Source organism: Myotis myotis, unplaced genomic scaffold, assembly GCF_014108235.1.
Source record: "Myotis myotis isolate mMyoMyo1 unplaced genomic scaffold, mMyoMyo1.p scaffold_m19_p_2, whole genome shotgun sequence".
NCBI classification, from domain to species: domain Eukaryota; kingdom Metazoa; phylum Chordata; class Mammalia; order Chiroptera; family Vespertilionidae; genus Myotis; species Myotis myotis.
In genome coordinates this window covers 158371589-158395622 of record NW_023416324.1, presented here as the reverse complement: position 1 = coordinate 158395622, position 24034 = coordinate 158371589, and the positions used below count along the sequence as shown (strand labels likewise).

Here is a 24034-nt window from a genome sequence, read left to right as displayed (position 1 = left end):
ATCAGGCCCCAGTTCGCGGCCCCCAGCCTTGCAGCCACAGCTCGTGCCCCCACAACCCCACCTGGCACTAGCCTTGGCCTGGTGCTGCCCCCTCACCTGCTCCACCATCCCTACAGGGCGATTAGTTGGGGCCGGGCCCCTCTGTCCAGCTCCCTTAGCGCCTGGGATCCAGGCGGTGGCCCCACCCCTCACTGCCCCCACTGGTCACCCTCTGTGGGGCAATTGACAGGGTGATCGGGCCCCGCTTGCACCTGCCTTGGCCTGATGCTGCCAGCTCACCTGCTCCACCATCCCCCTGTGGTCCGGCTTGTCGGGGCCCATCAGAGCCAGCAGCACCTCCACTGTCACCCACTGCTAGCACAGTGTTGCTGACGCCCGCCGTGTTCCGCACTTTCCCTGGTGGTCAGCGCACGTCATAGCACATGGTGACTGCCCAGGGGGCAAATTTGCATATTAGGCTTTTATTATATAGGATATGCATAGTCCATGGATACAGACAATAGTGTGGTGAAGGCCTGGGGTACAGTGGGAGCCAGGTGGAGGAGGACAGAGGTGGGGAAGTGGTGGACATCTATAATACTCTCAACAATAAAAACAAATTAAAAAAAGAACTTGCTACTGGTCAGTGGCTTTTAACTATAAACTAATATTTATTTTTTCATACAAATAAAAAAATGTTAGAGATGTAAATATTAATTTATCAACACTTAACTGTTTTTCTCTCAAAAGTAAAATAAGAAAATGATGAAAAATATTGAGATAAGTTATTTCATTAAAATAATTATTTAGCTTCACCTTACCCTAAATTATAATTTAATTTTGTCAAGGACTAATAGATTTTCAACAAAAATTAACGGGATACGAGATAGAAAAGGCTCAAAGATATAATTAAAATCACAGAATTTATTATAAATCCATAGTTTTGACATTTCACAATTGGAGATAGCAATCTGGTAAAACAGAGCACTGAACTTGAACACTACAACACCTGATCTGACACTTGTTAACTAATAAAATGTGGGCAAGTTACTAACCTCTGAGTCTTTTTTCTCATCTTTAAAACTTCAAAAAAGTGCCCAGCTAGGTGTGGCTCAGCAGTTGAGCAATGACCCAGGACCAAGAGGTCACCGGTTCGATTCCCAGTCAGGGCATATGTCCGGGTTGCGGGCTCAATCCCCAGTGTGGGGTGTGCAGGAGGCAGCCAATCAATGATTCTCTCTCATCGTTGATGTTTCTATCTCTCTCTCCCTCTCCCTTCCTCTCTGAAATCAATAAAAATATATTTTAAAAAAAGAGCAAGTGGAATTAAAAGAAAATTCTTTTAAAAAAACTTCAAAAAAGTTTTAGGATTAAATGAAAACACATGGAAATGCAGGTTCTCATAAAAGGTTAAAAAATGTAACATCAATAGAAAATTCTGAATCAAATTTAATTTCTTTTACCATTTAAAGTACATTTTCCTCAGTCTTAGGAATTTTTTTTCTTAGTATAAAATATATTGTCATATGTCTTGTAAATTTTATATTTATAGCTGAATGTTTCTTCAATCATCAGTATCACTTCCTGAATCACTCAGCTGCAAATCGTTTCCTAAAATAAAAAAATAGCAAAACTGTAATAATGAAATATTTATATTTAATATATTTATTTTTTGACAACAAATATTATACAAAAAGTAATCCAAGTGGTCCTATTTAGGCAACATTTTGTCATTAATAATCAGATTGTTGATCCTACAATTTAATCATATCATTAGTAATTTAAATAATACTATCTGTAAAGAAAAAATACACCATCAATCTTCAGCATAGTTTTAGTATCATCTGGCTTCTATATTAGTCTTCTTTTACATACCAACATCACCCTTCTTTTTATATCACTGGTTTAACTACATCAGGAAATGAGAGAAAATATAATTTAGAAGATCAGACCATATCATTTGAAAGTGAAAAAATTTTATAACTTCTTACTCAAAATGTTGTCAAAATATTTACATAGTGTTTAAGAGTAACTCATCATTGATTCCTTTTGTAATTCATCCATGTGATTACAGTCATGAAACTTACATTCCAGTGGAGAAAACAGACAGTAAAAAAAATAAACAAATATATAATATAATGCCAAGTAGGTATAAATACTATGAAAATATAAAGATGGGTATGGAACCTGGCCAGCATGGCTCAGTGGTTGAGTGTTGACCTATGGACCAGGAGGTCACGGTTGGATTCCTGGTCGGGGCACATGCTTGGGTTGCCAGCTCTATCCTCAGTGTGGGGTGTGCAGGAAACAGCTAATCAATGATTCCCTCTCATCATTTGTATTTCTATCTCTCTCTCCCTTCCTCTCTGAAATATATATATAAAATAAATAAATAAAAATGAGTATGGAGAGATGAGAGATGCTACTTCATACAGGGTAGTTGGGGAGGCCTCCTTGAGGAGTGACATTTGACTGGAGATCAAAATTTAAAAATAAAGTCAGCAAAATATGGAGATGGGTAACTGCCCAGGCTCAGGGAACAACACATACAAATGCCCCAAGGCAGAAGCATGCGTGTTGTGTTCTCTGACTATGAAAAGGCCACTGTGGCTGGAGTGAAATGAAAGAGGAGAATGATAAGAAATGAGGCCAAAAAGATATCAGTTGTTTTTTAGGTCATGGTAAAAACTTTGAATTTTGTTTGATATGGGAATTCATTGGAATAAAGATTTGGGAGTCACTGACTGCAGGGGTTTATCTGAAATTATGGATTTGGACAAAATCATTTGGGTGGTAAATTAAAATGGTTAAAAATATTCTCATATTTTTTAACTCCTCCACAATCAACAAAAGCTGGCATGTTTCAAAGTTAATACACAGTTTAGGAGTAGATTTTATGAGATTAAAAATGGCGACAGAGTAGGAAGATGCTGCACAGACATGCTCCCAGGAACAAGCTGGAATTACAACTGGCATACAGAAAGGCTTCCTGAATAATCAATGGAAAACTCACAGGAGAGAACCCTGATACCCAAGGACCAAAGGTGGAGATGGCATAGAGACTGGTAGGAGGGGCGGAGGCGCGAAAGGGCTGACCTGGCACCCACAGACGGCAACTGAAGTCCCGGAGAGATATATCAGCTGTGGGGGAAAGGGGGGTGCCACTGAGAACTCTGGGATCTAATCCTGAAGCTGGGCTCCCCAGCAGAGAGCACCAAACTGAGGAAGATATCCACATAACATCTAGCTGTGAAAAGCAGTGGAGTGCTGTCTGCCAAGGAGTGGCAGCTGGAAAGTTCAGGCACCCTCTTAAAGGGCCAATGCACAAAAATTCCCTGTGGAGCCACCCACCTTGTGATCTGGCAGAGGGAGGGTGAAGTAGAATAGAGCTGTGAGAGCAGAACCCAGGACTGGGGACTCAGAGGACAGAGCTCAGAAGGCAGACACCCCAGGTTTCCTGGGCTGAGTCATTCCCTCACACAGCAGGAGACATCCTTCCCACACAGACATCTGCCTGACCTGGGGGGAAGACACACTATTGGAAAACACCTTGCCCTGAGGCCACTTAAGAGATTAAAAATAACAATTAGCCTCCAGGCAGAAGCAACTGCCCCACCCAGTTGAAAAAAACTCTCACCACACCTGAGGATGATTGCCTGGGGGCAATTCAAGTCAAAATCCTATTAGTCTGTAGACCAGTGGTTCTCAACCTTGGCTGCACATTAGAATCACTTGGGAATCTTTTAAAAATCCTGATTTCTGGACCTCATCCTCCGGAAATTCTGTTTCTTTGTTACTAATGTTGTGGCCTCACCCCATAACAAAGAAACAGAATTTCTGGAGGATGAGGCCCAGAAATCAGGATTTTATAAAGATTCCCAGGTGATTCTACTGTGCAGCCAAGGTTGAGAACCACTGCTGTAGATAGAGGTCTCTAGAGGCTTTGAGTCTTTTCCTGATCCAATTAGTAAGAAACAACCTTCTACACTATCCTGCACTAGGGATTGAGAGGTATAGAGGATCTACCTAAAACATAGTCACAAACCCAAACAGACAACCAAAATGAGGAAACAAAAAAACAACCCCCAAATGAAAGAACTAGAGAATTCTCCAGAAGAAGAGATAAATGAAGCAGAGATAAGAAATTTATCTGAAACAGAGTTCAGAGCAATGATGTTAAAAATGCTCAACAGCATGAAAAAAGATATAGTAACTACGAAAAAAGAACAGTCTGAGATAAAGAATGACATAACACAAATAAAGAACACATTGGAAGGAATACACAGCAGATTAGGGGAAGCTGAGGATTGAATCAGTGTAGAAGACAGCTGAAAATATCATTCAATTAGGGAACCAAAAAGAAAAAGCAATTAAAAAACAGGAGGACAGCTTACGAGAGCTGTGAGACAATGTGAAAGGTAATATTAGAATAGCAGGTGTGCCAGAAGTGGCAGAAAGGAGAAAGGAATAGAGAAGGTATTTGAATAATGGTAGAAAACTTTCCTAACCTGGTAAAGGAAAAAGTCACACAAGTTCAGAAGGCACAGAACCCCAAACAAGAAGAACCCAAATTACACTGTCTATTAAACTGACCGATGGCCAGGCACATCATAATTAAAATGCCAAAAATTAAAGACACAGAGAGAATCTTAAAGTCAGCAAGAGAAAAGAAAACTGTTACCTACAAAGGAATTCCCATAAGGTTGACACTTGATTTCTCATCAGAAACTCAGGCCAGAGGGAATGGCATGAAATACTCAAGGTAATGGAAAGCAAGGATCTGAGACCAAGATTACTATGTCCAGCAAGGCTATCAAAATAGATGGTTAAATAAAGAGCTTCCCGGATAAAAAAGAAAAAAAAAAAAGCCTAAAGGAGTTCATCACCACTAAGCCTGCATTACAAGAAATGCTAAAGGGATAGCTGTAAGGGATTGCTGAGAAGAAACAGAGAGAAACCTAGCCATACAGAATTAAAATGGCTATAAATAAGTACCTCTCAATAATAACCCTAAATGTAAATGGATTAAATGCTCCAATCAAAAGGTGTAGGGTAGCTGAATGGATACAAAAATATCACCCAACTATATGCTGTCTACAAGAGACCCACCTCAAAACAAAAGACACACGCAGGATGAAAGTGAAGGGATGGAAAAAATTTTTCCATGCAAATGGAAAAGAAAAAAAAAAAGCTGGAGTAGCAATACTCATATCCGACAAAATAGACTTTAAAAGCATCATGCTAAGTGAAATAAGCCAGTTGGAGAAAGATAAATATCATATGATCTCACTCATTTGTGGAACATAATGAACAACATAAACTGATGAACAAAAATAGAGCCAGAGGGGAAAAATATTCTAGAATATAATAGAAGTAATCCTGTTATTTGCAGATTTTTAATATTTCCTACAACTTTTATGATATCATACTACGTTAGTACAGTTTTGGTGATATTATACTTAAAATTCTTTTATTCTTGAAATATTAATGTTTATTGCATATAATATTATAGGTAAGACCATTTTCTTGAATAATTGGTGTTTATGGCATGTAACATCATATTTAAAATGATTTTTCTTGAGATATTGTTTATTGCATGTAACATTATATTTAAGATCATTTTTCTTGAAATATTAAGGTTTCTTGCATGTAACATTATTATATCTAAAATCGTTTTTTCTTGAAATAAAAAAACTGGGGAAAAGAGTAGTTTTTATGCAATATACAAGTTATTGTAAGACATCTCAGTCCATTACCTGAACTCCAGAACTGATTACATCATTTGATAAAGAAATCTGCTAAACTAAAGCTTCTTGTGTGCATCTGGTTCCCATGTCCATTTTCTCATTTTCAATACTTAAACTTCCACTTACTGCCTTAGCTCGTTTGGCTCAGTGTTTAGAGCATCAGCCCATGGACCAAGGATCCTGGGTTTGATTCTGGTTAAGGGCATGTACCTCAGTTGCTGGCTCAATCCCCAGCCCTGATCAGAGCAAGTGCGGGAGGCAACCAATTGATGTGTGTCTTTCACCTCGATGTTTCTCTCTCTCCCTCTCCCTTCCACTCTCTCTAAAAAGCAGTGGAAAAATATCCTCGGGTGAGGATTAGCAACAACAAAAAATTTTTCCACTAATTACTATACAACTATTGAATGGCATAAGAATGTTAAACTTGATATGATACCTGTAACAGGCATTTCTCAAGTGACACAAACCCAAACATCCTGAATTCTACTTTTCTTACTAGACTTCATGCTATAGAGGTTATATTACCATGTTGTTAAAATGGTCAGTTTTGAAGATATGAGATTAGTCTTTGAATATGAGATGTTTAGTACAGGCAATATTTTTAATCAAAATGGTAATTATAACTTGGGGGGAAAATAGTTTCCCATAGCAAATGCATTCAGACACCTAAACCAATGGTTTTTAATGAAACCAATACTGCCCCCTAAGAGATGTTACAGAAATTTACATGAGGGGTTGCTTATGCAGGTGATTTGCAAATTGCTAGTGGCATTCAGTGGGAGAATAATTTAGGGATGTTAAATGTTTTGCAATGCTGGGGCCAGACTTGTACAATAAAGATCTCTTCTACATTCTGTAACACTTGAAATTCCAGTGGGATATTCATATACTTGGAAGAAATGTTTATAATTTTAAGGCCATAACCAAATTACATTTTTATAAACTAAAAGTATTCTTTTGCACAGATTTAAAATTCACTTACGAGGATGTAGCTCTCATGTAAACTGAAAGAATACTTTACTTTTGTTGTTCTTAGAAGCATAGAAAGATTTTCTTTTTTAATAATTTGGGAAAACACAATAGTGATCTCAATGCTGCCCATTGTATTTGGGTCAGCAATACAGCACCTCAATACAGAGTTGATATATATAATTTTATTTGTAAATAATTCTTTATTGTTGAAAGCATTACATATGTCCGTCCCTTTTTTCCCACCATTGACCCTCTCCAGCCTGCCCCCACCCATCCCCAGGTTCTCACCACCCCACTGTCTATGTCCACGAGCCACGCATATATGCATACAAGGTCCTTGGTTGATTACCTCCCACCCACCCAGCCTCCCCTGCCTTCCCTCCAAGATTCCGCACTCCGTTCCATGTACTCTGTTCCATGCTTCTGTGTCTCTGGACCCATTCCATTCCTCAGTTTATTTTGTTAACTAGATTCCACAATTGAGTGAGATCATATTATACTTATCTTTCTCTGATTTACTTATTTCACTTGGCATGATACTCTCCAGGTCCCTCCATGCTGTCTCAAAGGGTAAGAGATTCTTCTTTTTTTACTGCTACATAGTATTCCATAATATAAATGTACCACAGCTTTTTAGAGTGGATATATGTTAATTTATATAAATTATTTTCATTTTGTCTTACTATATTAAATTAATAATTTTAAGACAGTAAGGGGGATTAAAAATATCTGTTATAAAAGAGGGTACTAGGTTTGATAAGGTTGAAAAATGAGATGATTTCAGTAACAGTAGGGAGAGTTTATTTTCTCTTATTAGGAAACCTCCAGTTTGGATAAAATATATTGAGGGAAAAAATCCCAAGTGGTTACTATTGGTATAACAAATCACTACTGACTTTTGCATGTAATTTTTGTATTCACAATCTTTCCAATTCTTTTATTATTTTTATAGTTTGCTGATTCTCTTGGATTTTCTATGTAGGAAATTACACTGTCTATTAAATAAGGAGAATTTTATTTATTGTTTCCAATTCTTATATCTCATTTCTTTTATTTTTTATTGCATTTGCTAGAGCCTTCAGTAAAATGTTGAATAGAAATCATAATATTAGTCCTCCTTGTCTTCTCCTGACTTTAGCGAACCAGAGAGAATGCTTCTAGTCTTTATTACCATAACTAGAGGCCTGTGCACTGGAGTGGGGGGTTCCTCAGCCCGGCCTGCCCCCTCTCATAGTCTGGGAGCCCTCAGGGGGTGTCCTACTGACAGCTTAGGCCCACTCTCCATGGGGGAACAGACTTAAGCCACAGCTGGCCTCCCTCTGTGGGAGGCGACCAGGCCTATTGGGAAGGCACCACTCCATCACCCCGCTGCTGCCACTGCTGCTGGCCACAGCGGCTGCCTGCCCTTGGACGGAAGGACATCCACAAGGACAGGCGTTCGGCTGTCCAGTCTAATTAGCATATTATGCTTTTATTATTATAGATGTTTAGGTGGTTTTTTAATAGTTAATTTTTATGAAGTTAAAGAAATTCCTTTATATTCAACCTTTGGTAAAAGTTTTAAAATTAATATTGAATTTTGTTAAATTCAAATTTGCTGAAATGATCATATGGCTTTACTCCTATAACTTGTTAATGGGGTGAATTATATTGATACTATTTCAGCTACTGAACACTTCCTACATTTGTGTGATAACCCTCATTTGGTCATGATTTAGCTTTGCTTGTTTCAAGTACATTGGCCATTCAATTCGCTAATATCTTATTTAGTAATTTTGCATCCATGTTATTAAGTGAAACTAATCCACATTGCTTTTTGTCTGTACAGTTTTGATATTGAAATTATTCTAGAATTATAAAAGAATTGGATCACTTTCCCTACTTTTCTATACTCTGAAACAGTTTGTAAAAGAATTATTTGTGAAACTATCTTTAGTTTTCCAGTATCTTGGGAATTTGGAAATAGGGTAGAAGATAAAGAGACATTAGTTTCTTCAGGCTTTCCATTTCTCTTTGAGTCAGATTTGGTAAATTATACTTTTTCTAGAAAATCATCTACTTCTATGCCAAATTTACTGGGTTAAATTTTTTATATAATTCTCATAACTCAGAAAACAAAAGCATAGCATAGCTATAATTTTAACCACTTTTTCATTACTAATATTGTTTATTTTGTGCCTTTTCTCTTTTTCTTCATAAGCCCTTGTTAGAGGTTGGTCTTTTTTATTAGTTTTCAAAGAAATTACTTCTGGTTTTGTTTATCCTCTAATGTTTCTTTTTTTCCCATTACACTACTTCAAAATCTAATCTATATTACTTTCTTCTGCTTCCTTTAAGATGTTATAATTTTTCTAGTTCCTCCAAGTGAAACTTTTACTCATTTATTTTCAATTAAAAAATTTTTGTGAGGCCATACATTTCCTTTTAAGTACATGTTGGCCGCATTCCAAAATTGCTAAGATATACTATTTTTGATTCTGCTTAATTATAAATATTTTATAATTTCACGTAGCTTCCATTTAACATGTAAGTTATTAGGCATGTGCTTTGAAGTTTCTAACCATGTATTTAAAATTAATTTTTATTACTTATTTATATTTTTATTGTAGTATAATCATATAAAATAATCAATAAAATGAATTCTTTGAAATGTGTTACTTCCTTAATATAGTACGAATTAATTTCTATAAATGTTTTACATATATCTAAACCAAAGGCCCACTTCGCAGTTTTGGATTGTAGGATTCTATATTTACTATTAGAATAGGTATGTTAATTATGTTGTTGAAAGATTTTGTATGTCTTTACTAAATTTTGTCTGCTTGATTACAGATGTGTTAATATTCTGCTATGATAAACACTTGTCTATTTCTCTTACTTATGCCAATTTTTGTTTTATATGTATATACACATAAATAACTACACATTTTAATATATATGAACATATGTGGTAAAGATATATTATTATGGGTATACCACTTAATAATTGTTTATCCTCCTAGTGAATTAAACCCCCTTGTCATTATTTGGCCATTCAAGAAATCAGATGCTCCAATTTTACCTCTCAAGTTAGGAGTAATAGCTTTAAAGACATAAATAACTGGAAGTTCAAAAGACCTTTCCTGGGCCCTAATTAACGCATAGTCTTACTCTCTTCACCACCTAGACGTGGCTCTTTTCTTGTTTAATTCTGTTACTAGGCTAGAGCTAGCCAGTCTTTCCTAGATGCTTACTTTATCATTATTAATTTACACAGTGAGAGTAGTTTTAAACATAAAATCCCATTCTCCCCCAGAGAGTATCAACCTGCATGCCTTTCCTGGGCATCTACTATGTATCAGGTACTGTGCTAGGTGCTAGCATTCAATGATAAGAAAAAATAAAGAAGATTGCTGTCCTCCTGGAGCTTATACTTTGGAATAGAACAAATCACACAAAAAAATATAAATTGATAACTATGAAATCTGATATAAAAAAGATATTACTCTGAAGGTCTATAAAAAGAGGGATCTGACCCTATCAGGAAGGTCAAGGAGGCTTTCTTGATAAAGAAAACTTTGAATTGTAACCCAGAGGGGAAAAAGTTAACTACATGAAAAGCAGGAAGTATTTCTGGATGAATGGACAGCATTTAAAGGGTCCTGATATGGAGAAAGGGTTTAAGTATAATGACAAAAGAAGGCAAATGTTGCTATAATACAAAGAGAAAGATCATTATGTTAAGGTGTTTTGTTGCTATCCTAAAAGAATTACAAGCTATTAAAAAGTTTAAAGCAGAAGAGGCGACAAATCATAGTTTAATTATGAAAAGATCAATATAGTTGCAATGTACACAATAGATAAAAAATGGGTTTAAATAGAATGGGGTGAACCAATTAGTAAGTCACTACATAGTTAAAGCAGGAAATAATGGTATCTATAATAATTTATAATAATAAAAACATAATATCCTAAATAGACTGGATGGTCCAGACAAAGCCGTCCAATGGAATGACCTGTCACTATGATGCACACTGACCACCAGGAGGAAGACGCTCAACACAGGAGCTGCCCCCTGGTGGTCAGTGTGCTCCCATAGGGGGAGCATCACTCAGCCAGAAGCTGGGCTCACCACTGGTGAGTGCAGTGGCGGTGGCGGGAGCCTCTCTTGCCTCTGCATTAGCGCTAAGGACCCCTCGGGGGATGTCCGACTGCCGGCTTAGGCTTGGGGGAGCGGGCCTAAGCTGGCAGTCGGACATCCCCTGAGGGGTCCCAGACTGTGAGAGGGCGCAGGTTGGGCTGAGGGACCCCCCCGCCACCCAGTGCACGAATGTTGTGGACCAGGCCTCTAGTATTTAACTAAAGTAATAGTGGTAGTGTAAGGACAGAAAGAGGTCTCTCCTTTTATTTGCTGCAGCCTTTCCTAATTATGAAAAGCACCTAGCAACTAAACCCCAAGATTGGTGGCTCCTTTGATTCAAACAGCTCTTCTGTTCAAGCTGAGGGTCAAGATAAGCTACTCTCAAGGCTTCATTCTTGCATCCCCCTCTCCTCCCTGCTGTTTTCATAACTCAGGGATAATTCACATCCAGGAGTCTCTAGTTAGTAGAAAGTGCCTTTCCTCCTCCCTTTCAAACCCAAGCCTCCCCCTTTTGAACTTTTTGTAAATTTTGCTCTAAGCATGTTATACAGGCTTGGAAAAAATACTGATAAGACACCTCCTTAGAACATTTGCCAGACTATCTCCTGGAAAGCAAACAAACTATAACTTTTCAAGACAACCCCCTGGTATCTGCCCCATTTGAACCCAAACCCTCTTCCTTCCTTGTCGCTTAGCAACAGCCACTGCTTAAAAGAGCAGGCCACCCTTTCTTCCCTGCCTGTATTGACTAGCAATACTTGGCCTCTCCTGGAAAGTAAAATAAACTTCCTCCCTGCATCTCCTCTTTCAGTTGTGAATTTTTTCACAGCCCATGTCACCAGCCAAACCCTAACAGGTAAAGATGCAGAGAAATAAATGAATTTGAGAAATATTAAGGAGGTAAAATAAACAGAACTTGGTTAAGGACTGACTATACTGTAAAGAAAGAGAGGAATCAATTCTGGTCAAGGGCACATGCAGGCTTGATCCCCAGTAGGGGACGTGCAGGAGGCAGCCAATCAATGATTCTCTCTACTCATTGATGTTTCTAGCGCTCTCTCTCCCTCTCCCTTCCTTTCTGAAATCAATAAAAACATATAATAATAATAATAATAAAGTAAAATTGTTTAAAAAAAGAAAGAGAGGAAATCAAGTCTTGAATACAATCAGGCTTCTAGTTTGCCTAATTAGAGGAATCCTACCTTTTATTTGGCTGAGCTTGTTTAGAAAATAAGCTCAGCTAAATATTGTAAGTTGGTAAAAAAAATATTATAAGTTGGTTTTGGACAAAGTGAATTTGAAATGCCTTTTACTAAAAGATGATGTTGGATTTATGCATCAAGAGTTCAGAGGTCTGGGTCAAAGATGTAAATTTAGAAGTTATCCACTGACTGCACCACAAGTATGGAGATTATGCAAGGAAAGAGTATAGAAGAAAAAGGACCTAGGATTAAGTCTTGAAGAACTCCAGCTCTAATGACTGAGTAGAAGATAATAAACCAGCAAAGGAGACAGAGAAAAGTATCTAGAAAGATAGGAGAAAAGTCAATAAGACATTATGTCACAGAGTCTAAAGAAAATGAGTAATTCAATAAGAAGGTAATGATTAATAGCATCAACTGAATAAAACAGGAGTCTTTCTCCTTATACAAATTTTACATCATAATTGGTATGGCTTCACTGTGAACTTTTACTTTTCTAATTACTCATGCTTATGTATACTTACTTAAAGTATTCATCAGAAGGCCACTGTTGTTATGATATCTATTATGACCAGCATCTATATCGGGAATCCTGCATTGTGGCATGGCAGACATGGTAGGATCTCCAGAGATATAATTCCCTGGATCAGATGGAGAGGATCTGTACTCTTCATCTTCTGAGTCACTGGAACTACCCTCACTGCTTGAAGATGATGAACTTTTAGAATCTGATGAACTATCACAACTGCTCATCTGGTCCATCAGACTAGCTTCTGCCTTCAGTTCTGAAAATGTAACAGAAGTTAATAGATAGGCTTAGTAAATAATATTAAATACATATAATAAATTTTGAATGAGTTAGTTTCTAAAAAAGTGTTAACAAGAAATAAGACTAAACATACATTTACAGCTTTTTACTTTAAAAGCTTCTCTACTAATACAAAATAAAAAGTAACATCCTTCTCCTAACCTTCTTTAAGTTCCTTTAAGCCTACCCCCTCAACCCCTCCCCACCCGCCCGGAATAATCACTTTCTTGTGACCATATATGTTTTTAAATTCTGATTGGAAACTGGCATTTTAGATTTTAACACCCAACTCACACATTGTTAGAGCCTGAGTTCACTCTTTGTCACTACCCAACTAAGAGTTAAAAAAAGAAAGAAAAAAAGAAAGGAGCAATTCAAATTTTCCTGCAAAAGCTGCATCCATGGACCCAAACTTTTCCTTTCCAGCTTTTCTCTGTAGCACCTCTTTCTCTCATTTCTGGACAACATACATTTCTGGACAACATACATAGAGTTCATGAAATTCCCCAGTTAAAAAAAAATCTCTATTATCAAGCCAAGCCTTACTTCAATGTTGAAATTACGAAAATTAGAAGACATAGGCAGTGTCTAAATCTAAACACTACATTTATTTATACTATTATACTGAAATATACATGTAATTCAAATAAAATATATTAAAAATGTGAAAGATTAAAACTATAAAAATTAAAACTTATTTAGGCAGGAACCATCCTCCAATTCTTTTTATTTCCCCAATACATATAATGCAATGCAATACATACAGATGAATTCCTTTTTTTGTCAGCTCTATTGAGGTATAACTGACAAAATTAAAGTGTACAGTTAGTTTTTGTCATGAAAGCATATTACATTTTTTGTCAAATGCTTTTTTACATCTATTGAGATGATCAAGAGTTTTAATCCTCATTCTGTTAACGTGGTGTATTGTGTTTATTGATTTACATACATTTAAACATTCTTGCATCCCAGGCAAAAAAAAAAATACATTTAATCATCATGGTATATAATTCTTTTAATGGGCTAGTTTTTTTTGTTGAGAATTTTTGCTATGTTCAATAGATATTGGTTTGTAATTTGCTTTTCTAATAGTATCCTTTGTCTGGCCCTGGTATGAGAGTAATGCTGGCCTCATGAAATGAATTTTAAAGTGTTCCCTTCTCTTTAATTTTCTGAAATAGTTTGAGAATATTTGGCATTAACTCTTCTTTAAGCAGACATTTGGTAGAATTCACCAATGAAGCTGAAAAAAAAATTGCTTTTTAATCAAGAATGATAGTTGAGCCCTAGCTGGTTTGGCTCAGTGGATAGAGCGTTGGCCTGCAGACAGAAGGGCCCTGGGTTCGATTGTGACCAAGAGCATCAATCCCCAGTAGGGGGCATGCAGGAGGCAGGCGATCAATGATTCTCTCTCAACATTGATGTTTCTATCTCCCTCTCCCTTCCTCTCTGAAAAAAATAAAAATATATTTTTTAAAAAAGAATGATAGTTGAAGTCACAGGGATGTAAAGTACAGCACAGGGAATATAGTCAATAATATTGTAATAACTACATATGGTGCTAGATGATTACTAGACTTATCAGAGTGATCACTTCAGAAGTTATATATAAATGCCTAAACACTATGTTGGACACCTGAAACTAATATAATATTGTATGTTGACTGTAATTGAAAAAATTATTTAAAAAAAGAATGACTTGAAATTTGTCAAATGTTCTTTCTACTGTTTTTTTTTTCTTTCTTTTTTAAAATTTGGTTTTTATTGATTTCAGAGAGAGGAAGAGAGAGGGAGAGCATGACAGAAACATTAATGATGAGAGAGAGAATCATTGATCAGCTGCCTCCTGCACACCCCACACTGGGGACTGATGTGCCCTGATCGGAATGGAACCATGATCTCCTAATTCACTGGTCAAAGTTCAATCACTGAACCACACAAACTGGCCTTTTTCTACTGTTTGTTTTTGAGATGGCTTTTGTTTTTTATTTTTAAAACTGGTGAATATTGATTGACTTTCAAAAATGTGTATTCCTGGGAAAACTCCACTTAGTCATGATGTCCTTTTAATATATTAGCATTTCTCCACCTCAGCAATATTGGCATTTGGAGTTATATAATTCTTTGTTGCTGTTCTGTCACTGCAGCATGTTTAGCAGCATCCCTAGCTTCTATCCACTAGATGCCAGTAGCACTACTGCTTGCCAGCTGTGACAATCAAAAATGTCTGCAGACATTGCCAGATCTCCCCCTAGGGGACAAAAATCATACCTAGTTGAAAACCACTGTTATATAATCGTTAAATTCAATTTGCTAAAATTTTGTTTAAAAATTTTGCATCTATATTCATAAGGTATCAGTTTGTAGTTTTGTTTTGTTTTGTTTTCCTTTGTACTATCTTTGTTGGGTTTTGGTAGCAATAATTCTGACCTTGAGGAATGAGTTATAAAGTATTCCCTCCTTATTTGATGATTTATTTTAGATTTATTTATCTTTATTGTTGAGGGTATTACAAATGTCCCCCATTTCCCTCCAATTGCCCCTCTCCATCCAATTCCTGCCCCACCCTAGGTCTTTACCACACTATTGTCTGTATCCATGGATTATGCACATGTGCATGTAAGTTCTTTGATTATTCCTCGCTGGTCCCCCTCTCCCCTTCCCTCTGAGATCCGTCACTCTGTGCCATGCTTCCATGCCTCTGGGCCTATTTTATTTGTTGGTTTATTTTGTTCATTAGATTCCACATATAAGTGAGATCATGTGATACTTGTTTTTCTCTGACTGGCTTATTTCATGTAGCATAATACAGAGTTTGTATCAAATTGATATTATTTCTTCCTTAAATGACTAGTAAAATTCTCCAGTGAACCCACCTCTGGCTGGAAATTTGTGTGTTTATGGGGGTAGGGGTAGGGTTTTATTCTATTGTTTAAATTATTACATATAATATTACATATGTTTCCATTCCCCCCATTGACCTCGCCTCACCCCCCGGGCATATGCCCTCACTACCCTAGTGTCTGTGTCCATTGGTTATGCATATATGCAAGTATACAAGTCCTTTGCTTGATCTCTTACTCCCCCCACCCTCAGGGGTAGGGCTTTAAATACAACTCAATATTTTTAGAGGATGTAGGAATATTCATGTTATCTGTTTCTTCTTGAGTCAACTTTGTACCCTTTAAGGAACTGGTCCATTTCATCAAATTTATCAAATTTATGGGAATGCACAGGGAGAATAAGAGTTTAAGTAACTTTCCCTAGGCCACACAGCTGATACATGATAGAGCTGAGATTTAAGTGCAAGTAGTCTGACTCCAAAGATGACATTCTTAGTTAACCATATATACTATGTCTAACAGAGACCAAAAGCTGGTTCTTTGAAGATTGAAATATATCAAATTCTAGCAATATTGATCAAGAAAATGAGAAAGACATGGCACAAATAATCAGTGTTAGGAATATAAAAGGGCCATAGCTATGAATATTGTAGGGCTTTGTATGGATAAATTATGCTAACAGTTTGAAAATGTGAATTAAACTGACAAGTTTCAAGACAAAATTAAATAAAGAATAAAAAAAACTGAGTAAACCTATAGTCAGTAAAGAAATTTACCCACACTATCAAGAATCAGGAAAACATATGCAACTGTTTCAATGAATAGGAAAGTATCTTGTATATAAATCCTTTAGAGTACATTCAGACATGTACACAGATAGACAGGAAAAGGAGAAGAATGTGTTGGAAAGTAAAGAGACTCCTGTAATTTTTTTTAAAAAACCTAAACCAAAGTGGCAAAATGTTAAATCTTAAGTTGTAGGTGTATGATTTGTTATATTATTACCCGTATTTTTCTGTATGTTTGAAATATTCATTAAGGAAAGTTTTAAAGGTTAGTTGAAATCATGCACGGGAAGACTTGGCACATAGTATTTACCTTTAAAAACATAATGTAAAAATTTTACAGTATGGATAGAAATTGACAGTTGCATTAGGGTGGTGAGATTGAGTGATTTTATATTAACATTATTCTTCAACATTATATTATCTTCTAAATAAATAATAATTGTCTAAAAAATAACAACTTCATTATAAAAATTCAAATAATTTGCACATAAAGAATGAAAGGTTCCTATAATCCAAACTCCTAAAGATAATGCTTAAATTTTACTATAATTCTCCCAAGTTCTTCTATGCATCTACAAACTTAAACAAATTTTGTTTTCAAAAATTATTCATACAACACATATATTACATGTAAAATTTTCTTTTTTGCTTAATAAAATATTTGGATATCCTTCTTTGCTACTAAAAATGTGGTCTCTTTTAAAAAATCGATGTGCAGTATTTGATGGGCACTTGGGATTTTTCCATTTTTTCCTTAATATGAAAAATGCTGCATAGAACATTCTTATGTGACTGATAGAGATATATCTATGTATAACCTATATAATAAAAGGCTAATATGCAAATCCAATGGCAGAATGACCAGTCGCTATGATGCGCACTGACCACCAGGAGGCAGATGTTCAACACAGGGGCTGCCCCCTGGTGGTCAGTGCACTCTCACAGAGGGAACATGACTCAGCCAGAAGCCCGGCTCATGGCTGGCAAGTGCAGCAGCTGTGGCAAGAGCCTCTCTTGGCTCCACTGCAGTGCTAAGGATGTCCTACTGCCAGCAGTCAGGGTGCGGGCCTAAGCCGGCAGTCAGACATCCCCCAAGGGCTCCAAGACTGTGAGAGAGTGCAGTCCAGGCTGAGGGACGCCCTCTGAGTGCACATATTTTGTGCACCAGGCCTCTAGTATTTAATATATCTATCTGCACAAGTTTTGCTTTAGGAGAACTTTCTATGTAAGGGATATGCACTTTTTATTTTAATAGTTATTAGCAAATAAGGATGATGATAATAACAAATCCTCATATAGTAGTTACTATGTACTAGACCAGTGATGGCAAACCGATGACATGCGTGTCAGAGGTGACATGCAAACTCATTTTTTTGGTTGATTTTTCTTTGTTAAATGGCATTTAAATATATAAAATAAATATAAAAATATAAATCTTTGTTTTGGTATGGCTGCAAATATCAAAACATTTCTATGTGACACAGCACCAGAGTTAAGCTAGGGTTTTTCAAAATGCTGACACGCTGAGCTCAAAAGGTTTGCCATCACTGTACTAGACACTGTTCCAAGTGCTTTGCAGAAAAAAATTGCTCTACAAAAATTAATACGTGCCAAATTATAATTTCTTTAAAAATGCATGAACTACTTGCTTCCCTTTATGTTCTTACCACTACTGAATGTTGACAAATGTTTTAGCTACTTCCAATCTCATAAATGAAAAACTATCTGTTAATCTGAAAATGTGCATTTTAAAAGCATTAGTTAGTTTCACCAATCTATCTATATAAAAGCCTAAGCGACCATTAGGACGGAATGACCGGTCGACCAGTCGCTATGATGTGCATTGACCACCAAGGGGCAGACACTCAATGCAGGAGCTGCCCTCTGGTGGTCAGTGCACTCCCACAGGAGGAGCGCTGCTCAGCCAGAAGCTGGGCTCATGGCTGGTGAGCACAGGTGCGGCGGCAGCACTACCAAATGGGGATCGGCAGGAGCAGGCGCAGTGAGCTAGGATGAGCATGAGCAGCATGGCGCCCGCCCCGGTTCCGGCTCCTCCCTGGCTGCCTGCTGCTTGGTGCACTGCTACATCCCTCAGCAGTCAGACATCCTCCGAGAGGTCCTGGATTGCGAGTGACTGTGTCATAGCTTATAAACTACTACATCCCATACACAGTTAAACAAGGAAGGCGGCTTCTGTAATACTTGAAAAAGAGATCTGTGGCTGCTTAATTCTACTTTATCAGAAGACTCTCCAAACTGTCCACGTCCTATTTATTCTACATGGGGATGAACATGCATTCCTATATATTGGGAACAGTCTCTGAGATTTAAAAATTAAAACCTGGCAAGACTACTCTAACAGTGAAAAAACAGGATGCTGCAGCGATGACATGCATGGACTCTGGCTTGCACATTTTGCAGTCAGCCCTGATTCTGACACTTATAACTGTGTGACAAAGCCAATTACTTAACTTCTCTCTGCTTCAGTTTTTCCACCCGTAAGATGGGGAAAACAGTACTAATGCCTCAGAAGGATCATGTTATGAACTACTTTTTATAATCAGGGCAAAAAAATGTAGCTGCCCATACACAGCAAGATGCCTTTCACCTGTATGGAAAGTATGGTCACTGGTGCATGCAGCATCGTGGATTGCAAGAAGAATGTCCAACTAAGCCGGCCTAAGCCGGCAGCATGCGGACATTCCCCCGAGGGGTCCTGGACTGCGAGAGGGTGCAGTCCGGACTAAAGGACCGCCCACCCCCCCAACCCCCCCAGTGCAGAAATACACTGGGCCTCTAGTTAATAAATAATATTGACGAGACTAAACTCTGTTTTACTTCCAACTGTAAACCTACTTTTGCCCCACCCAGTATTTATTAGCCAATGTATATTTTATGTTGTGAAACAGACTTAAATCTATATAGAAATTTTGCATGTGATAAAAATGGCTCTTCATATTAGCAAAAGAAATGATGGCTTATTCAATAAATGGATATTGATATATAATACTGTTTATCAATACAATATGTTGATTATCAAGACTATTTATTGATACTGTTGGGGCAGAGGGAAATTTGGATTCTTATTTCTTAAACCAGTGGTCGGCAAACTCATTAGTCAACAGAACCAAATATCAACAATATGACGATTGAAATTTCTTTTGAGAGCCAAATTTTTTAAATTTGAACTATATAGGTAGGTACATTGTTATTAACTTAATTAGGGTACTCCTAAGTTGGCCTTTGCTAAAAACGTCCTCAATCTGATTGAGGTACGTTCGCTGAGGTCGACCCCTTCCAACTCTCCCATCCACACTCGTGTTGTATACTTGTTTCGTCTATCTCCTTTCGTTCATCCTCTCTATATGTCCAAACCATCTCAACATACCTAAAAAAATGTTTCATTTTATAATAATAAAGCCACCATCACAAAATAATTACAATTCTTAAATTGATGACAAAAATACCTGTAGGATTTGCAGCTGGTTGGAAAAATACAGGTACTTTATGCTTCGAGTAGGTACTTTTGTCACCTGCGCGCGATTTGCGGACACGACTAGCACTAACCACTGCACAATGAGACTGCTGACTGACTGGCTTACACAACTCCTGCATGAATCACGTGTGCCTTCCCCGAGCTGTGTATCCCGCGGCCCGCCTGTGCTGCGTCTCCTGTCGCCTGACCAATCGACACCCCCCACTTGGCCACTTGTTCAAAATAGACTCGCCCAGCCGAAAACCGACTTCTGCGCATGGGCCACGAAGTTTCAATCGCACTGTACGTGTGCGCCCGCACGTGGTATTTTGTGGAAGAGCCACACTCAAGGGGCCAAAGAGCCGCATGTGGCTCGTGAGCTGCGGTTTGCCGACCACTGTCTTAAACTAAAATTCCAGGTAGCTCAAAGATGTAAATGTAAAAATTAAACCATAGAAACACTAACACAAGTGCTAGGCATCTAGATATAAATCTGAAAACATGATTCAACTATTGCAGGAGGCACTGGCAGAGTAGGGTCAAGAAAATATTTAAAAGAAGACTGTCTGCCCTAGCTGGTTTGGCTTGGTGGGCAGAGTGTCGGCCTGTGGACTGAAGGGTCGCAGGTTCGATTCTGGTCAAGGGCACATGCCCAGGTTGGGAGCTCAATTCCCAGGAGCGGGTTTGCAGGAGGCAGCCAATCAATGATTCTCTTTCATCATTGGTGTTACTAGTTCTCTCTCCCTCTCCCTTCCTCTCAGAAATCAATAAAAATGTTTTTTATAAAAAAAAAGACTGTCTAAGGAACAGGCTATACTAGTTATATATATCTCAATGTAAATTCTTATACAAAGTTAGATCTTATGCTTAGATCATGTTAACTTACTCTCTACTCTACAATGCTTCAATACAATGCTTTTATTAAGGTCTCTGCTACAAAAACTGACACAGAGAGGAACTTCTCGTATTGTAAAATTATCATTGAAGATACTATATTATTTAATACTCCCTAGAACGGGTTCCATATGGTGAACTTCTTTTAGAATTTAATAACAGGGAAGAGTCTAATTCAGCCGTGGGCAAACTACGGCTCGCGGGCCGGATCCGACCCGTTTGAAATGAATAAAACTATTGAAAAAAAGACCGTACCCTTTTATGTAATGATGTTTACTTTGAATTTATATTAGTTCACACAAACACTCCATCCATGCTTTGGTTCCGGCCCTCCGGTCCAGTTTAAGAACCCATTGTGGCCCTCGAGTCAAAAAGTTTGCCCACCCCTGGTCTAATTCTTTAGAACCTGTCTCTTACGTAATCCAAAATATGCTATTTAGGTCTTAATTTTTGTTTTAGTGTTTAGAAAGCTCAGATCTAAATTTAATGTTTTATTTATTAACGAATTTGCTTCCTCTTCCCCTTCAATACCATGATTTTCTTTTCCAGTATTTTTCTGTATATATGTAAATTAATGACATCATGATTTGAATCCATTTTGGAAGCAGATATGATATAATAATAAAATTCAAAATCCCTTTTACCAAAAAAGGGCTCTGAGCTTATATCTTCCTTATTGTTAGTAAAGGGGACAATAATATATTAGGGGACTAAAACTATACTGGGCCTAGAAGAGGGCAAGTGGAATTGGATTGCTACATGTAATTTATATAGGAAAAGTGAAGAGGCAAATATACAGAAGCAAATATACTTTGGTGACCAGGGTCTTATTACTACCACAATTACTATAACACTAACACTGAAACTGCAGCTAGAAAAAAATGGAGATTTAAATGTTCTTACTTTCTCTAACCGGGTGGCTCAGTGAATAAATGTTCTTACTTTCAAAAGGACTGTGCCTCCCTAGAAACACTTTCTGCTCAGATTCAGAAGAACTTGCCTGCTGCGTCCGCTTACTATATCTCCTCACTTCACTACTGTTTTGGTGACATCTTAGACATCTATAGTCTGGCTATGCATAAAGAACTTTGACAGGAAGATGCTGTGAAGAACTGAATTTGAATCATCACAACTGTCAAAAAGAAGAAAACTCCAGTTACATATATCTAAACACTTTCCCCCCTGAATAATAAAAAAGATATAAATTCTCTTATATAGATACATAATTACAGAATACCCTAAATCACAAACTATACTCTTCCTCTCCAAAATCCATAATAAAAAAATATTATGTTCTCAATAAACCTTTACAGTTAATTCCTTTGTTAATTAAAATGAAAAATTTCACTTATCTATATCATAAAAACAACCGGTCACCAGGACTCACGGCTGGCGTGGTGGGGGGAGCCGCGTGGTGAAGAGGGAGCAACAAGGCAGGCGGCGGGGCCATGTGGCGGAGAGGGTGCAGGGGATGGGCGCAGGTCCCCAGGTGGTGAGCAGAGGTGCTCCCGCCACTGGGGTAGGGTCGGGGGCGCAGGGTGAGGTGGCACGCAGGGGAAGGGCGCGGGCTGGGAGCTTCGCAGGGCACCGGCAGCGTCCACAGAGCGTGTGAGGTGTCACCGGGTGGCGGACAAGGCCCTGATGGCAGGCTAGGCCTAGGGAACCCTACATGCGCATTCTTTAATCGTGCGCTGGGCCTCTAGTTCTTAATAATTTCTTGTAAAGGAACATTATATACACTTAGATTTTACCTCTTTCAATATCATCCATCGGAGATGTTGGGGACATCTTGTCTTCGGATGGAGAATCTTTTACAAGATTGGGAGTCCTAGTTAAATTCCACATTTGTTGCTGCTGATGCTCTACACGAGACTGAATTTTACTGCTTCCTTCAACTCTGCAATTAAGAATATCAAAGGTCAGCCCTGGCTGATTTTGCTCAGTGGATAGAGCCTCAGCCTGTGGACTGAACAGTCCCAGGCTCGATTCCGGTCAAGGGCACATGCCTGGGTTGCGGGCTCCATCCCCAGTAGGGGATCCTGTGCAGGAGGCAGCCAATCAATGATTCTCTCTCATCATTGATGGTTCTATCTCTCTCTCCCTCTCCCTTCCTCTTTGAAATCAATAAAGATATATTTAAAAAAGAGAATTATAAAAAAAAATCAAAAGTCAAAAAAGATATGATGGCAATGTAACAATTTCAATTTATGAAGTTACTAACACTGACCACTTATTTTTTCCCCTAGACATCTGTAAATGGTATTCAAGAATTAAAACATTAATTCATTATTTAACAAATACTTCTGGATCCCTGCTATATATGCACGGCATATACACAGTTCCATTGAGGGATACAAGTGTGAATATAAACAAAACCACTGCTCAAAATTGAAGTGTTAAGATATACACAAATGCCTAAAATAAAATACACGTAAGTGTATATAGGTACTATATATTCCCTACATTCTAAAATTATCATTTCTGTTAAAATTAAGTCACTTCCACATTTTAACAGAGGCATGCTACTAAAGCAGATTCATTTCAATACTTTTAAAAAGAGTTTATAACACAATTATATTTGACTTTTCTGCCTTTCCTTTTTCCAGTCACCAAATTCTGTCAATTCTTTCTTGTATGCATTTTTCTGTTTCCCACATAGTTTCACTTTACTCAGTTATTTGGTATTAATGTTTCAAAACAAAAATATTTTTAATTAAAAATTTAATCTTAGTTTAAAAAATTTAATACATAATCACTGCCAATGGAGCCGTTAAGACGTCCTAATTTCATATTTAATATTGAAGGTATTAGCTTTAACCTACCTTTATGACCTTACTTTTAATCCACTACCAACCTCACTCCTCACTTTCCAATACTTATTTATTTGCATGCACAGAGACAAATCCCTTCCTTATTCAAACAGGTCTTACTCATTGGCCCAAAATAAGTCAGATATATTCCTGTCTTTAAATATCTTCATGTTCTCTCTGATCAATTAAATCAGTCATTTTCAAACTTTCCTACCAATAAAAAATCACCTGGGAACTCATATATTTAATAAGCATTAAGGGTAATTCTTATCACCAAGTATGTTTGGTATGGAAAAAGCCCTAAATCTTAACCTCTTCTCAAATTACATCAATAAAGGCTCCCTGAATGCTGCAATCAACCATAATCTTTCTCTTCCTTTAATTCCTAGAGCAAAT

The 24034-nt window shown here is 37.5% G+C and overlaps 1 protein-coding gene across 2 annotated transcripts in view; it reads right to left on the bottom strand.

The window, feature by feature from the left end:
- Positions 1-1288: 1288 nt before the first annotated feature.
- Positions 1289-24034, bottom strand: part of EAF2 (ELL associated factor 2) — a 42702-nt gene continuing 19956 nt past the window's right edge. Inside the window, exons 4-6 of one of the 2 annotated variants that reach the window (XM_036350209.1) lie at positions 22580-22725; positions 12545-12805; positions 1289-1590 (exon numbers count right to left, since the gene is read on the bottom strand). In XM_036350209.1, coding sequence (XP_036206102.1) covers positions 1544-1590; positions 12545-12805; positions 22580-22725 — 454 coding nt within the window. In that variant the 3' untranslated portion in view covers positions 1289-1543. Of the gene's footprint in view, positions 1591-1637; positions 1889-12544; positions 12806-22579; positions 22726-24034 lie in introns of those variants that run through there. The other variant, XM_036350210.1, reaches the window with a different exon arrangement.